This window comes from Notolabrus celidotus, chromosome 7, assembly GCF_009762535.1.
Source record: "Notolabrus celidotus isolate fNotCel1 chromosome 7, fNotCel1.pri, whole genome shotgun sequence".
Classification (NCBI taxonomy): domain Eukaryota; kingdom Metazoa; phylum Chordata; class Actinopteri; order Labriformes; family Labridae; genus Notolabrus; species Notolabrus celidotus.
The window spans coordinates 26,524,680-26,539,648 of NC_048278.1; the positions used below are offsets into that span (position 1 = coordinate 26,524,680).

At 39.7% G+C, this 14,969-nt stretch overlaps 2 protein-coding genes and 1 long non-coding RNA gene across 3 annotated transcripts in view; 2 read left to right on the top strand and 1 right to left on the bottom strand.

The window, feature by feature from the left end:
• march1 (membrane-associated ring finger (C3HC4) 1) overlaps window positions 1-13,059 on the bottom strand; it is a 34,116-nt gene extending 21,057 nt beyond the window's left edge. Inside the window, exons 1-5 of the mRNA XM_034687569.1 lie at window positions 12,974-13,059; window positions 11,746-11,811; window positions 4,845-4,942; window positions 3,068-3,175; window positions 248-431 (exon numbers count right to left, since the gene is read on the bottom strand). The gene's annotated coding sequence lies outside the window, so the exon portion shown is untranslated. The remainder of the gene's footprint in view (window positions 1-247; window positions 432-3,067; window positions 3,176-4,844; window positions 4,943-11,745; window positions 11,812-12,973) is intronic.
• Window positions 234-4,138, top strand: LOC117815705. The gene is made up of 3 exons (XR_004631840.1): window positions 234-425; window positions 2,914-3,333; window positions 4,030-4,138. It is a non-coding gene; the product is annotated as an uncharacterized LOC117815705 (long non-coding RNA).
• On the top strand, window positions 11,678-14,419 carry apela (apelin receptor early endogenous ligand). Its single transcript, XM_034687575.1, has 3 exons — window positions 11,678-12,014; window positions 13,565-13,654; window positions 13,974-14,419. The coding sequence occupies exons 1-2, from the start codon at window positions 11,939-11,941 to the stop codon at window positions 13,651-13,653; spliced, it is 165 nt and encodes a 54-aa protein (XP_034543466.1). The 5' UTR covers window positions 11,678-11,938; the 3' UTR covers window position 13,654; window positions 13,974-14,419.
• Window positions 14,420-14,969: the final 550 nt, after the last annotated feature.

The window sequence follows — 14,969 nt, forward strand, 5'->3', positions numbered from 1 at the left end:
AATTAGGGTTCATACGATCTCACTTGAACTCGAGAGGGCATGTGTTAATTTCACAGGTCTTGTACGTGTGACACTGAGGGAGACACAGTACATAGACGGACACAGAGACAGAGACAGAGACAGACAGAAATAGAGTATGAGTGTTTGAATGAAGCTGCTGATAAACATAGAAATACTAACTAACACAGTCTGGGTAATTGTTTAATCCTTATTGTGGTTCCTTGAGCTTTGGGAGTAGGGTTGTTACCTTTGATGGCGATTTAACCGATGAGCCGTTCACAGCTGTGGTAGCGGCCGTGGCTGTTGGCTGTAAATGGCATCTTCTCTGGCGGAGATGGAGGTGTTGACGATCATGTTCTCTCTCCTGGTTTTCGCCCTCTTCACACTCACTGGGATACTCAACGAGGAATGTGCACACCCGAAAGGTACAACTGCAAACACACACACACACACACACACACACACACACACACACACACACACACACACACACACACACACACACACACACACCTAACTTTTCCTTTTAACTTAGACTTTTTTTTAATTAACTCTTATGGGAAACCAAACTATTAGTGGTGCAATCATTTTCTTGTGAACTTCTACATATTGTATGTTTATTTAAGAAGGGGAGCAAAGAAACACTTTTTTATCTAGTTTTCAGCTAATTAGCGAAATTCAGCTGTCAAATACATCAGCACTGAGATCGGTATCTGAAGGCATTTATGTATGAATGATTCATAGATATTTAAGGAGGTGTCAGGGGAATCATAAGAGCCCTGTACTTTGTCCTACCTATGGCAACTGATTATGTTAATGTAATTCTTTTTTGAATCAAGATTTAATTAAAAAGTTGTAGTTTGTGTTTTTTTCATTGCAGTGCTTAATATTTATATTACTTAGTTTTCATTTTATTAGGCATGAAGGTTAAAATTTACTTTTTTGTTGAAGATGTTTTTAAAAATGTATCTTTTTAATACTTTAATTATTTTGAATATGGTGGATAAGATTGAACAGACACTCTTCAGTATGGTGCAGTAGTTCTCTACACTCTTCCCATAAGAGGATTGTAATATCTTTAACTGTGAAACAGAATTGCTATGCCTCCTTTGGAATCAACTGAAAATCAGAAGTCGTGGCTTGTATCTCAAACTTAATTAATGTTTCGACGTACATTCTCATATCATTCTTACTTAATGCTAACTTTCCAGAAACAGTGAGCCTTCCTGCCTTCAAAAACACAAAAAATAAATGAAGTTAAAGGTGTTTATGATATTTCAATCCGCCAACAAAAAAGAAGGCTGATTATTAGAAACATGTCACAGTACATTCCTGACCATTAGGTTAAATCAACAAAATCCAAACATCCACGACAGGAGGCTTTTTGAGAGAACTGTTAAATAATAGTAGACTAGCTTAAGCTCTGTGTGTATATAAATGGCAAGTGAGTGTTTATTTTATGCAGACAGCTACATGTTTCATAAAGCAAAATAGAGATGTTCAGCAATCTGGTTGATAAAACCACAACATTCGTCCACCAGTCTGTTTATCATCTGTTCTACATTTAGAGGCTGGCTTAAAACCCAATTTCTGTTACCATCATACTTTGTTATTGTCTTAAAGTAACCCTTCTTTGAGTCCTTTTAACCTTTAGAGACAGATATATCTGTGAGGGAAACTAAAGGGAGGGAAACTTAGACAGGCCAGTAACAATCAGCTAATGTTACATATAATCACCAGCTCACCAGGACACCCTTTAATACCAATTGATGACATATTGATCAGAATTCTTCAGTATTTTTGTTTTCAACATTTTCGTAATTTAAAAACATTATTCTCAATATAAATTTAGGATGTACTTGACTGTAACTTTCTTTCTTTCTTTTTTTCATTAAACATGGAAAAAACACAACACAGAACATTCCTTGACAACATCACAGAAAATGTATGACAATACGAGGAAAAATAAAATAAAAACAAAGAGAAAGAAAACACATTGGGGCCTAGATAGCTGAATAAAACTAATGAGTGAATAATAATTAAGTGGATAGTTAAGACATTATAGCACAATGCACAGTTCCCTTTAGTTAAATAGATACGTTGCTATAGGGAGCGAGCCATCTCTTCACAAAGATATCAGACCGTAATTGTAGTTGAGCAGTTAAAGCCTCCATTCCATACACCTCCCTCAGCTTCTATTTCCACTGTACCTCTGTAGGTGTCTGTGAATTCATCCATTTTATTGTCACCATTTTCCTAGCAGTCATCAAGAGAATATGTAACAGGTACTCTTGGTCTCTGGTGTATTTGTCTTCAGGGATTAGATTGAAAAGAAACTGGCTTGGAGTGAATAGTAAATCAATTCCCAGAACTTTATCTATCTCGCTCTTTACCCCTTTCCAGAAAGGAAGCAACCTTGGGCAATCCCAAAATATGTGCCACTGGTCACCAACCATTCTACATTCAGGATGTACTTTTAATCTAGATGTCATTTAATAATTCAAATACTTTGTGTAAATTATCTACTAGTTTATTTCTTTTCATGCTGTCTGCTGTATGTAAGTGCACAAACTAAATATATGCCTCTAGAGTTTGAAACAATAGAGGTTTTACAGTCTTGGCAACAGTCATGAATAAACCTCATATAATCTTCAATGTATACAATTATTCATGAAAATATAACGTATTAAATATGATGAAATATTATTTACTTAAAGATCCACTTGAACTTCTACCGGAGCTTTTTTAATGCATTTCATATTCTTAAGTGAATAGAGCTGCGCTAATATGTGTCATTTTGTTAATGTTTAATGTTTTATATTCATTCAGTGAAACTTAACCAGTGAACCAGTTATTTGCTTATACTTTCATCATGAAAAACCACTGTGACATTTCTTCTCTCCCATCCATCAGAGACAAAACCAGCGGCTCAGAGTGTGGAGCAGATTGTCTGACTACAGCTGATGTTTTATGACTGAGAATGAAAACCTCAGAAGCCTACAGCCACCCCCTTCTTCATGATGTTGACGTGGCAGCCACTGCCTTGAATTCAGGTGTGAACACTTACCAGACAAAGTCTGAATAGTGACCTCTGAACAGGTGTGTGTGTGTACTTTGTTATAGGATCCACTGGTATTTGCTTCCGGGATGAAGCAGGAGTGGCTCAGATGACACACTGTAAAAAAAAAATTAAATAAACAAACGCCTGCTTCAGGAAACTGCAGTATCTCATGTCTGAGTTATTTCCACTTTTAAAGTGAGTGTATGTGAGGACACAGAAGCCTTCTGATTTTGATCTTCAGAGCTAAAAATAGCTGCTTTACTCTTCCACTGGTAAGTCTCAAAATCTACTTCTCTTCAGAGCTCCTCGGATTGTGTCTTGTTGCTTATTTTGCTCAGCAAGAAACATGCCATCCCTTGTAGAATTCCACAGCTCGGGAGAGGCTTTTAATAAAAATGTAGGTCAAACCCAAAAGGTGTGCTGAAAGAGATCACAAGTTACCCTGTGAGAATTAGACATTTGATTCAGTCTTGATAGGTCATCATCGGGTGGAGCTGGTGTGAATGAACTAATTTTTGCTGGAATCATGTGTCATCTGAGCAAATAAGTGTGAAAAGTAAGTGTGAAACCTCATGGTGTTACCTAAATGATGTTATGAACATTCTACTGTTGTTCTACTTTAAGAGATCTTATTGCCTGTTGAGTTTAAGAAATGTTTATGTGGGAGGTAATGATCTGACAACTTGATGGGGAACAATAAGAGAGTTAAAGTTTGATTTAGTTTGACAGCTGTGGCACTTTAAGTAAATTAGAGTTTAACCATGATGCTGCAGGGCGCACTAACATTTCATTTACTAGAGATAAATCCATTTAACTCTGTCCATACTACCCCATTTTCTGTGATCTTAACACAGTTCCATTTTAAAAAACAACCTCTTTACGCACCATCTACTACTGCCAAAATGATGTTACCTGTATCCATTTTCAGAATGTAATCATTAACATGGGAATATGCAATTGAACCACAGATTCAGCTCCATCCAGGCCTGAAAACTGCCTTCTTCTTCAGGACAGATGAGAGCAGATACAAATGTTGGTCGATACAACCACAGCACTCATCAGACAGTAAACAGATGAGTATGTGGAGTTATAAAGTCAACACATCAGGAGATAGATGAAATATAGTTCATACAGTGCCCTCTGGTGGAGGATACAGACTGCTGCACAATATGCTGTGAATTAACTGCCTATGTCTTCAACAGGGATAAGTGGCTTTTGTGCTGTCCATACTGTCATTTTGATATTTAGATAATGTGTGTTATAGATCTGCAAAGTCCTAATGGTCTCTACATATGGGACACACATACAGTCCTGGTTCAAAACCTTTGATTTTCTGTCCACATCTTAGATTAGTTCAGTTTGAGGGTAGTTCAACTCGTTCATGACACATTTTCTATTCAAGACTACATCCAGATTAACACCCTAGAGCCCTGTTAAATATACCACACTTAGATTATAATGGAATCACCCTAAAAGCCCTTGGTTATCAGGAATTTTAGTAATTGTAGGCTAATGCTAACTGTATGATAGATGGACACCATGTAAATGATGCAGTGTGTTGAGTGTGGGCATAAACAGTATTTGTTCAAATGTACCTAACAGGGTCGTACCTCTCAGTTATCTCATTCTACCTCTTGAATAACACCAGCAGGTGATTTATTAGTCAGTTTGTGCATCATGCATTATGTTCCATCTCAATGTGACAGTGTTACATAACATAATGACATGCTTTGTGTTGGGTAGGTGTGTAGATGGAACTGCCATTCACTGGCTTTGAGCTGACCTTCATCATCATTGCCTTCGTCATCTTCTCCCTCTTTAGCTTGGCTTCAGTCTTCTTCCAACCACAAGAAGCAGATCCAGGTACACAACCTTCCTCTGCTTTAGGACACACACATACACATTTGTAACATCAGCTCCTGATGAGTGTTTGCTTTCTTTCAGAGGAAGACGTCTATGAAGTAAAGAAGTCAAAGAAATTGAACAGAAAGCACAGAGTGATAAATAAACAAGCTGCACAGAGGCCAAATTAGAAGTCACTGATCTTTTGCTTGATGCCGCGCTGGATCTACTAATGTTCTGTTTAGTTTTTACACACGTCTCACAACTGAAAGCATGTTGTTTTATTGAATAAATAATGTCACTTTGGTAATTAGTGTTCAGATTCCCTGATAATATGTTGATAATAAATGAATTCCAGAGAAATGAAGTTTCCCTTTGTGCAGACCATGACCATCTCATACAAATATAACCTCTGACCAACATTTTGTGCATGTACGCAGCGTTTAACTTCTACACCACTATAGAGGTATGAAGTTTGAAAAAGAGACAATCATATATTGTGCTTTGTACTGCACTACCTTTTACTGACGGCTTCAGTTACTTCATAATTTGCAGTTTTTCCGATCTAGCATGCTCTATAAGACCTTTTTACTGAGAGTACTTTTACTTGGATATTTAAGTTAATACTAATGATACTGAAAATAATTCATATTTTACTGAAATATCCTTACTTAATTAAGCTTTTAGATGAAAACTTATATAGTAGTCTTACATGATTTAAACAACCAGATTATCATGCCATCTAGATTTGGAGCATAGTACGGGCTGATAACTTTTGTTCTGCATGACCTTGTGCCCCAATAACTAAGTCCACGTAACCACTATGATGGCCATGAGGTTGTTGCTTTGTGGACTTGACATTTTGGCATTTTTATGTGTTACTTTTAAGCCGGAAGAGACCTAATTTATGTGCTGGTTGACATTTCAGCAACTTCACACATTATCCATGCCTCAGAGCACACCCTGCTTTAGCACCAACTTCCCTGTAAATGGGACTGTAATTCATACAATGAACTTCAAATCAGTCTCAACACTGGAAACTAAATTCATATAGTCATTAGGAAAATGTTTGCTGAGGTAAAAATCAAGTTAGAAGTAGGATGATTTTCTCATAGGCTTCCAAACAACGTTTTTTTTGGCTACCATGTGAGACCCGCTGGCCAGTTGAAATAATGCTGGTTTTATGTCGACTGCATTGTCCTTCGACAGTGCAGAAGTGACATACGCCTGCATTCATAAACCAGACAAAACAACTAATCACGCTAAAAAGGACAATGGCGGAAAGTATAAGAGTTTAAAAAGGAAAAACAGACTCCAGTAAGAACTTGTTGATGATTTTCTCTATGCCCTTTGTGTATATGTTTCTCCTGGTGTGTGCAGCCAGAAAACAACAAGCCAGTCCCCAGCATGGATCCTGGGTGTGTGTGTCCAGAGAAGCCGCTGTGTCTAGGTTAGGATTCAACAAACCGGGTGACTTTTGGCCCCTGTCGTCCCATTGGGGCAATATCCCAGGGGGGGTGAGAGACCGCTCCCTGTAGAGTTTGCCCCTCGACCCCTGAGCCCTCCGTCACTCCACTGCAGTCAGCCGTCTAGTTGCCGACGCGGAGGGGAGGAGCCGCTCCAGAATAAAGACCAAGTTAATCAACCATCGTGAGATTCTATCTCTCTCTTCACAGAGTGCAGGAGAAGAAGAAAAACGCCCAGCTCATTTGTTTACTGTGATGTACATGCTGATGGTCTGTGCTGTTTGTGTGTGTATTGGGGTGTCCACAACTGTTCATGTGTATATGCATCCATTGGGGTCTCTATTGGGCAATTGCAGATAAAGGGGTCTTAAGAGTAATTAGGCCTTGGCTGGCTGCGGCTCTCATTAACACTGACGACCTTATGGCATGACAACAGAGTCTCTATCAGTGTAACGATGGCCAACGAACTGACCCATCAGATCACAATCAACACCCACACCCACACAGACACTCAAAACCCCCCAAAATCAGACTTGGCGGCTCACAAAATCACAGCTAGTTACTCAACCCTACATTTTTCACACAACTGTTCAAGACATTAAAAGGGTGGTGGCCACAGAATTTCTATGATACATTCTCTGGCAGCAAACACATCTATATTGTTTGAACATGAACTATATGCTCTGGCCTTTAAACTATCCACATTTTTATCCAACTGAAGACCGACAAGAGAATTCGATCTATCAAAATATGAAAAACAAATAAAGATCAAGAAGCCACAGTAGGTGTTATGACTAAATCAGGAGAGGAGGCAACTGTACTGCCTCTATGTCTATGCATTCACACTTGCAGGATATTAATGTGAATCATATGCTTTGGCCTTTACAGTCATCCATTATTATTCTAACTCAACTCTTTGGATGATTTAAAGACCACCATCCACACCAACGTCTCTCCCAATCAAATAAAATCAAAGCCTCAAATAGGGATGAGGGATGAGAAACTCTGCTTAAATACAAAGCTGCTCTGTTGGCTCAGGTCGGAGCAACACCTGACCAAGACAATACAAGGCTTGTATTTATAGCCTATCTGTATGTATATAAGTATTTGCTAAGTCATCACTACGCGTACCTGTGCACAATGCAGTAATGTTCAGCTGAGTGGGGAAAAAAACAGAGTCTTTCTTTATGACTCTCTGTTCCTCTACACAGGTTTTATCAGAGAGGAAGCTCTTTATCTGGGAGTTCTGGTCAGGAGATGATGGGAAAGGAAGAAGAAAGTGAAAATTCAGGAGGGGAGGGGAGGCTGACACTTCCTCTTTGGTCATAAAGATCACAGCTACGAGGAAGACCTGGTCTACTGTAACAGTAGCAATTACAGCAGCAGGTTTGCAGTCCAACTCAGTCCATCTCTGGTTTGAGTTACACAGTGGTCAACAGTATAGTTGCTAGTTTTCTGTTGGGCTACTACTAAGAGACATTGGCAACCAAGTCTGGGCCTCTTGTTGACATCAGTGATTGAAGATTTTTCCTGTATCCAGAAAGTACAGCTAATGAGGTACAGGAAATGAGGGGAGGTGAGACTGGGATGATATGCAGCTAAGGGACAAGGGTGTGAATCCAACCTGGGGCTGCACAGAAAGGACCTTGCCGCCAGTTATAGAGTGGGTGTTCTTTACCAGCTTAGCTACCAGAGTACACTTCTGACAAAAAAGTTATTAAACTGTGCCCATACAATAACAATTTTTAAAAAACCATTGAACAGTTTTAGTATCTCTAAGTTTCAATTTCTCTAAAGTTAGGATTTATTGCTTTTACTAGTTTTTTACTTTATGACAGATCATCTTTGATATCAGATTGGGCAAAATCTTAGCGTTAGCACTCTTGAGATCCTGATTTGTCTTTTTCTTCACAGGGTAACAAAGTACCTGGACATATTAAGGTCAATGCCAAAAATTATGAGACTCAGAACAAAGCAAAAAACTACTACACCCCTAGATTAACCTGTCGACACATCAGTAGGTCATGAGACCTGTTGTCCTCTCTGTTTCAGAACTACTAACCTTAGCTAAGGTAAATCCTTGAGCATCTCTACTCTATATTATATTGAGTAGAGATGAATATTTAGTGATATCTAGCAGCCAGATTCTAGGCTAAAACGCAAACTCACCCTTCCCATTGGTGAAGTGATGGTGGCCTTTGAGCACAAGGATCCCCTGTGATGAATGAAAAGTATGATCCTCCATTTGTAAAGTTTTTACCATCAAAAGTGAAAAATATAATCATTACAAATTAGTTTGCGTAAAACAACATCCATATTTAGCTTTATACATAGCTTTATTTGGTATCTTTATAGTTCTGCTTCATTGGATAACCATCATGACAGCATTAAGTTGCATTGCCCCCATCATTTACAGCCAAGCGTCAACCTATGTTGTTGAAAAGTGAAGTCAATGTGAAAGTGCATAAATCTGCAGACCCTCAAGTGTCCACTTAAGGCTGGGTCCAAAAGCCCAGGAAGCGCCATAAGATCCTATTGAAAAATGCCCATTTTAACAACTAGATTGAACATGTTTACAGTCTGGTCCAAAAAAACATATACTGTAATGTAGCTCATATATTTATTCATACACACTGTATAGGGATTGTTTTTTTTTAATATTTAACACATCTGTTTTGATTTTATCAAGGCTAAGAATATAAATTTGCATAGTTAGGGACATGGCTGTGTTGATGGGTAAAAGCTCCTCAGCTCCATATAGACTGTGTTTAAGTTGATCAGAACAAGTTAGGTTGACTCAGCATTTACAAAACATCTGTCCAGAAACCAATTGGTGATGTCACAGAAACTACATCCATGATCCCTCCAACTAACCATACCACAGACACTAAGACAGACATTTTAACAATCTGTAAAACACTCATGCTGATTGGCTTCAAGCAAGAAAAGGGAAAAAATATATTTTTTCTTTAAATCCAGGGCCCAAAAGGGTTCAAATTCTTGAGGAGTTTCCGTGCTACTTGGAGCTGGGTTATGCAGTCAACACTTTTACAGATACCTCAAATTCTTTCCTCACATTCTGAAAGATATTCAGCTGTTTCTCTTCAAATCCTAGAAGACAGGGGACTTTGTGTTTTTTTCCAGGATTAAACTAAGGGGGGAAACTTTGGGCTGATTGAATTATAAAACTAAACCAAATGTTAAGCATTCTTTGGATATTTGGATGAGGAAAAAGGGAGCAAGGTTCCCTCTGTGTGTGTGTGTGTGTGTGTGTGTGTGTGTGTGTGTGTGTGTGTGTGTGTGTGTGTGTGTGTGTGTGTGTGTGTGTGTGTGTGTGTGTGTGTGTGTGTGTGTGTGTGTGTGTCGTAGGGGAGTGTTTGAGCAGGCTGGGTAATCCCTGTAAAGACGTATAATCCCCAGGAAGAGCAAATATTACAACACGCTCTTCTCAGTCACACAAGAAACCTGGTGGGGAGAGTTCAGTATGATTCACTTGTTTCAGGTTTGAAAGGCAGACAGAAAAACAGAGAGAGAGAGAGGCAGAGAGAGAGAGAGAAACTGGTGCAGCAGTTGGATGCAGTGGAAACCAGGTGGCTCTGAATGACAATTGAGACAAAATTTGCATATTTAAATAAGGAAAATAAAAGTTTTTTAAAAGACAATAGCAGCTGATATGCAAAATGCAGCTTGCCACAGAAACAAACTATACCTTGGCTTAGTGTTTGCAGCTGGATGTGTACAAGAGTGTGTGTGTTTACACGATGACCAAATCCATGGGGAATCTCTGTCATTTCAAGCAACATTTTTGCAAACACCATAAAGTAATAAAGGCTACATTTCCAAAGACATAATGACACACATACACCACTAAACAACCCACAAACTGAGGGACTCTTTTTGGCATCTTTTGTCTGGTTTTAAGGCTAAAGAGAGCTGGCAGTCCAGATGCTTGTTCAAAGTCTCCGTGACCATTTTTGAGCTCCCTGGTCCATTAGTGTCCTGCTGCTTCTCTAATCCTCATTCACATGTAATGGCTGACATTTCATCTTAATGTGTTAATTCATTAGCTGGGTGCTGAATGGAGAGTCTCAGTCCACAGAGACGGCTGTAAGCAGACACGCTAATGAGTCCCAACACTTTGCAAAAGCCACCAGCAACTGCAGAGCTAAAGCCAAGAGAGCTGGGTTACCTGCTGCAGGAAAACCCCCTCATGCACCATAATGGTACAGTGCCTATCAATACTGGTTTGAGGAATTGTTAAGGCAGCCCGATTCCTTAGATGCTCAAACATGAGCAACTATACACCCTTTTTTGTGAAATAAATTTTTTCCAGGGACAACATTTAGATTTAGATTGAGAGTTATTTTGTAAAAGAATAACGCTTTAAACCACACACAACCTTTAACACAGGCTTACCACTCAATACTTACATTTTTATACTGTTTTAATCACCTTTGGTCATGTTCTAAATAAAGTAAATAAAAGATAAATATGTAAATGCTCCCATCATTTTCAACTAGTGCTTTGATTTTTGATTATTTGAGAAGAAGCCAACATTTTTTTATTATTTTTTGTGAACTAAATCACCTTTGAAGCAAATAATTTGAATTCTACAAACACAACCTCAATACGTAAACACAACCATATCACTATGAAAGACACTCCTGTAGCCAGACAGACTCAGCAGACGGCAGCCCAGACAGACAGACAGACAGACAGACTTCTGTAAGTATTGTGAGTCCAGCGTATCACTGGATTTCATTCAGATGGGACCCCTGCTCCCAAAATGCTCAGTGCAAACACCCCCCTCTCTACCACCTCCAATACCACCCCGCCACCAAAAAGCCCCAGATGTGTGTCCTCCTTAATGCGGGGGTAGGTAGGGGACAAGTGAGGGAGGAGGGATCTGGCCTCAAGAACCTGCTACTTTCAACTACAGCTTCTTAAATCTCTGCTCTAATCTTTAAAGTGATATATCACCTTTGACTGCTTCATCCGTTCGCTTTGAATATCTCAATCATTTTTAGTATCACACACATGCACACATATACAAAATGAAGCATGCAGGGGAGTGTGTGTTCAAGGGGCAGTCAGAGGGTAGGGAGGGGGCTTCCTGTCACTTGAATTACCCTCTACATGTGGGGTCAATATGTGCTATGCTTAAGTGTGTGTGTCAGGGGTTGAGGTGGGGGCTGCTGTGGGAGCTGCTACACCCCTACACCCCCATCATACCCACCTACCCCCCTCCCTCTGAAAAGCTGTATAAAGCAGATGGGGGGAAAGTCACCTTTGTCACTTTGCTCTCAGACACAGAGACAATCACACTCTCACTGGACACACAAACACTGTGGACACACAAATTCCTCTGGGACATACCGATTCTCCTGAGGGACTTCAGTGTACACTTCATTGGACTCTGCTGTGCTGGTTGGCCTTCTGGGACTGAAACAAGGGGAGGACAGAACTAAAACTCACTGAGCATCACCAGGCAACTCAAAGCCAAGACTCTTGAGACTTTTGGTAAATTATCACCAACTGAGCTTTTTAAGAGCCAAGAACCAGCGAAACCATGAGGATCTTCAACCTGATGTACCTGCTCCTGCTGCTCGTAGCTGTTGTGGTACCGATCTCCTCCGCCAGACCAGGTAAGAAGCGCAGAACTATACCGTCATTATTTCCCTACTAGCCGTCATGTGTCCGTTTAAATTCAATTTAATTAGTAGAGTTTGAACAAAGTCCTGGTCAACATTTTAAACTGCGTTGGAAATCAATGTGCGCAATTTACGCAAATCTGGCTGTAACCATCGCTCTCTAAGTTATTAAAATTGAGATACTTCATCTTACCTCTTTTGACTTCGAGGTGCAACAACAGTCCGTCATGGTCGAAGTATAGCTCATGTACGAATCCGCAAAAAATATAGCGCCTTTAGTGTAATATAGTGCGTAAACTCCTGAATGGGGACAGCTCTCTACTCCTACAACTTGTATTTTTTGACATTGAGACAAATTCATTTGCTAACAAACTGGTCAAATAGAAATATGTGTATAAAAACGTTTAAAATTATATAACATAGGCCTATCTATTGTTAACTTTTGATTTCTAATTCATATGACTAGAAGTGGTGCCACATTAGGAATTGTCTTTTTCTTTTTTTTTAAACTCTCTCTCTCTTTGAAAAACAGGAAATAATTCTGAAAAGTTCAGAAAATATATATAAAATTTTAGTAGTTTTTTTTTTCAAGTAGAGAATAAGACTTCCGTTATTGCTCTGCGTAACAGGTGCGCTTTTTACGCAAAAAAAACATACTAGTTTCTGTAATTTGCTTTTCGGCCTTACGGTGGAGACAAATAGGCCCCACGATTGTTCCACAGATGCTCCAGGCTTTAGGTCGTGATTGGGTTCATGTGATGATGAGGAGAGGAAGAGGGTGAGAGGGAGGGAGCGGACCGCCGCCGGGGATCGCGACCCCAAAGAGTCCCTTTGTCCCCGACTGGAAAGCACTCCGGCGCGCTTTTGTTTATCACGGTGTTAAAACGCCATGCAAATACCCGAGCTTTATTAACATGACATGGAGTAGCAGTGCCAAGTGTAAAGAAGCCTACCTTCAGGCGTGGGGAGCAGCTATTTTCAGGCAAGAGGAGGAGGGGTGAGGGGTGAGGAAGAGGGAGTCATAAAGTCATCTGGCAGTTTATCTCTTCCTGGGCTTGGCTGGTAGTCTGTGAACTGCGGGAGTCAAAGTGGATTTATTAGGGACGTTTAAAAATAATCATGTGTTAGGCCAGTGTGTCCCAGTTTATTAGAAGGGGTCGCCCTGCTGTTAGAAAATTGGGCTTAAACAATGAAACCAGGCTTTTCAACGGTCAACGAAATATAATATAGGCCTGAATTAAGCTCTTTATGTTCCAAGACCATACTCACATGGTAAATGGTAACTGTAGATGTATTGGTTCTTCAGTTTAAGTGCTAAAAAAATCTATACCTCTCCATTTGGGATTAATAAATCCTATTAGGTTGTATGTTAGGGTCCACCTGCAGACATCAATCAAGCTTTTACACCAACGATTACATTTAACAAGCTGTTCATTCATGCCAACACTCTTACCTCAACTGATATATTTCCCAGGTTACAAATGTATCATTTTCTGCTTATTGATTGGCTTATGCTCTAATCAAAGCTCCTCTGTTTCTTTCAGATTTCCTGAACTTGAGGAGAAGATACCACAGACACCACTGCCCACACAGACGCTGCCTACCCCTCCATTCCAGGGTCCCCTTCCCCTAAGGTGAGATATGTGCACTCTTATATGTGTTTCTGTGTAAAAAAAAAAAAAGGTTATGAGTTGGGGCTGTTCAACAAAAGCAGGTTGCAGAGCCAGCAGGTGTCAGTTAAGTAAGTGTGTGTGATTAGTGGCAGAGGTGTGTATTCACGCAGAACAGGAGTGTGGACATAAATCTCACTAACGATGCAGAGGAAAGCTTTGGTGCCATGGGGAGAGGGGGAAATCCAACTTTATTTTGTACATGGAAAATTTCTTAATCTGTTTTTGTCTTGTGCTGAACTCCTTGAGCGAGATACTAATTGATGTTTTTTTTCCATCACAGGCTGACGCTCAAGAATGAGGGTGACCCGAGGAAAGAGAAAACATGAATATGACGCAAGAGCAGTGTGTGGTCAACAGATGGATCCCAGAGCCATGAACTGCGAAGAGGAGCAAAACTTATGGGACACCATAAAAAAATGCCACCAAATGACTATCATGTGTTTGTAGCTTCAAAAGAGCTGCGAGACACTTTCTGCATTCTAAGCAAAATGTAAAATGAGAAATGTTTTGGCGTCCTGGTGGCCATATATGTGGGTTTGTGCCCAGTTGCAAGAACCATTTCTTCCTCTTCCTCCTCACAAGCCAATGAGGGAAAAGGGAAAACATCTGACATTGACTTAAAAAAGCTACAGACCAAAGAGCTGGAAACATCTTAGTGACTGCAGCTATGATGAACAGCAAACATATAGCATTCCTACAAAATGTTTATAATGCATGTATGCACTTCAAATGTTTATTGAATTACATTTTAAACTTTTAATAAAAAATGTATCGATATAAAGTTGTTTATTCTTCTTTCTACAATCAATTACAAGCTGCATATACAAGCGGCATTAATAAAACATAATGGTTATTATTAAAAATCAGGCTTTAAAGCCAGACTTCATGTGATTAAAGGTTTCTCTTGGTTCAAAAAAAAAAATCACCTAAAGGCCTCAAGTCAAACTGAGCTCCCAGTTGAAGACACATGGGAAAGGAGTTGTAAAAGTGGCGCTCCCCTGTGGAGTTAACGGACGCCAGAGTATAAAGAAACCACACTGGGGAGCAAACACCAAGAGCCTGAATGATGACCTCAATATTTCGTTAACGTAGATTCCCGTGACTGTTGAAATTAGACACAGAAGGCGAGGCGGGAAAAGACACCAATACCATGCTAATGTTTACAGTGGTAATGTTACTATTGTTTGTGCCCCTTGTCCTTAAGCTATTACATTACAGTACACAAAGTAAGCACACAACTGTTGCGTTCACCTGTGTTTCACTGCAGTGTTGGCAA